This window comes from Penaeus monodon, chromosome 43 (genome assembly GCF_015228065.2).
Source record: "Penaeus monodon isolate SGIC_2016 chromosome 43, NSTDA_Pmon_1, whole genome shotgun sequence".
Classification (NCBI taxonomy): domain Eukaryota; kingdom Metazoa; phylum Arthropoda; class Malacostraca; order Decapoda; family Penaeidae; genus Penaeus; species Penaeus monodon.
Window position 1 is genome coordinate 18253067 of NC_051428.1, and position 2500 is coordinate 18255566.

Genomic DNA, 2500 nt, shown 5'->3' on the forward strand with positions numbered 1-2500 from the left:
ACAAATGTATCAGTTGTCATGATTGAGCATCCTCTTGTAGGTGACGTCATAATAATTTTGTTATTGATTTTCCTCAGAGCGAGGGAGGAGCTATGAGATGTCTTCCTTCGTGGAGACGCAGGCAAGCAACTTATTGAAAGAGAGTCCAATGGAATTTGTAAACTACAACAAGCGGCAGTTATCTCGAGTTTACCCTCGAGGAACACGAGTCGACTCTTCCAACTTTTTACCACATCAGTTCTGGAATGCTGGCTGTCAGCTGGTTGCACTGAATTACCAGTCTTTAGGTAAGTTCTTAGTGATTTTTTTTACTGAGTTGTCATTAGTTAGGAAAAGGAAAGGTGGAGTGATAGGTGAGTAAGTTAAAAGAGATACAGAAAAGAACAGTAAGGGGAGAGAGGATGGACTAGGTAAGAATTGACAGCTAAAGAATGATATTTAAAATTTTTATGATTAACCGTGACTCCTACTGGGAGAAAAAATGGGTAAAAGTTGTTGTTGTCCTTTTGTTCTGTGTATTTAATGCAGAGTTTAAATCTTAGATTTTTTCTGTCCAATGGGCACATGCTATCCAGCATTTTCATGCTCATGTTGTGCAGATTGTGAAAAACTGGTATTTTTTTTATTTTATTTGTTTCTATTTCTCAATACATAAGATATGAGACTTGTTTTTTTTTCTATCCTGTGTGCACTAGAAGCTCTGTCCTCTTGGAGTGTAGAGAGAGGTTTGAAGCAATGAAAAAGGATAGAGAGACTGAGGATGGAAAATGGATAAATGGCAATTACTTTTGCATTTAATTTGAAATCATAAAAATCTTTCATTTTCAGTTTTGCCTTTAATAATTCTGTCCTACCACAAGTTCCTTGATGAACATTTCCTTTATTTTATAATTTTCAGATCTTGCAATGCAGTTGAACTTAGGCATATTTGAGTTCAATAACCGATCAGGTTATCTCTTAAAACCAGACTTCATGAGAAGGCCAGACAGACGGTTTGATCCCTTTGCTGAATCAACTGTCGATGGTATCATTGCTGGTACTGTTTCGGTTAAGGTTGGTAATGTGATAACCTTTATTGAGGGCAGTTTTGAAATGGAGTAGGTCTGGTTTGAAACATTATTTTTTCTCCAAAAGATTCAAAGTGAAATATTTTTTGTCTGAGTGACATATACTGCATTTCTTTAGGCAGACTTAATGTGGGAATGCAGTTCTCTTGATATATATATATATATATATATATATATATATATATATATATATATATATATGTATATATGTATATATATATATATACATATATATATATACATATACATATACATATATATATATATATATATTTATATATATATATATATATATATATATAGTATATATATATATATATATATATATATATATATATATATATAATATATATTGTGTATATATATATATATATATATATATATATATATATATATATATATATATATATATATATATATATATATATATATATATATATATATATATATATATATATATATATATATATATATATATATATACACATACATACACGTACATACACACACATTTTTGTAACAGTTTTTAAATTTAGTATTTTGTAGATGTGGGTACATATACTGCATTTCTTAATTTTTTTTTTTTAAGAACAATTTCAGTATGAAGTATTTGATAGATCAGAGGATATATCATGCTCATACTCATTTTAATAATTTATGGAAGTACTCTTATTATTGTGCTAGATTGAAATTTGTATAAGTTTATGTATACACATGGATTTGGCTCTATTGCTGAAGATATTGAATCCATAAGTGAATAACTTAATATCTTGTTTTTTAGGTGATATCTGGTCAGTTTCTATCAGACAAGCGAGCTGGCTGTTATGTAGAAGTGGAGATGTATGGGCTTCCTGCAGATACTGTTCGCAAACGCTTTAGAACAAAAACAGTTCCAAACAACTGTATAAACCCTGTTTGGGATGAAGAACCATTTGTGTTTAAGAAGGTAAGGTTCCTTTTTCTTTCCTTTTTTCATCTGTCTCTGCCCTTCATTTAACCTAATGCCAATGGGAAAAATGAATAAAGAATGGGGAAAATGCTGTGCTCATTTTTTATATTTTTTGAAATGTCTCTGCACATAGATGACTCTGCTAGTACTTAGCCACAAAGGAGTCGATTAGTAGATCTTGTGACCTTACCTGATTTCACCTTTCCTGTATTGGCGGGAAAAACTAATTGTTTACTATGAATATTGATGGTGTTATTTTTATTGTAAACATTAGAATTAACCCTTTCCCGATGGGTAGTATTCATAGTGGCCAGGGCCTCGCTACCGGAGGCTTATATCGTCGCCCTAGCATACGCGACCACTCATGCCAAATACCAGCATCCCATGCCGTTTCTTCTTAATACTACGAGGATATGTTGTATTTTCAGTTTTCATTATTATCTAAAGTCTCTACTTGCCATATATCCTGATAAATCGAGACTGA

General features: G+C 31.3%; 1 protein-coding gene across 9 annotated transcripts in view; it reads left to right on the top strand.

Annotated features, from left to right (window-relative positions):
• The window catches only part of LOC119568442 (1-phosphatidylinositol 4,5-bisphosphate phosphodiesterase classes I and II-like), a 400672-nt gene that overhangs the window by 386885 nt on the left and 11287 nt on the right, over positions 1-2500 (top strand). For all 9 annotated transcript variants that reach the window (XM_037916972.1, XM_037916976.1, XM_037916980.1 and 6 more), the window contains 3 exons: positions 78-287; positions 899-1053; positions 1849-2013. In XM_037916972.1, the coding sequence (XP_037772900.1) occupies positions 78-287; positions 899-1053; positions 1849-2013 (530 nt within the window). The remainder of the gene's footprint in view (positions 1-77; positions 288-898; positions 1054-1848; positions 2014-2500) is intronic.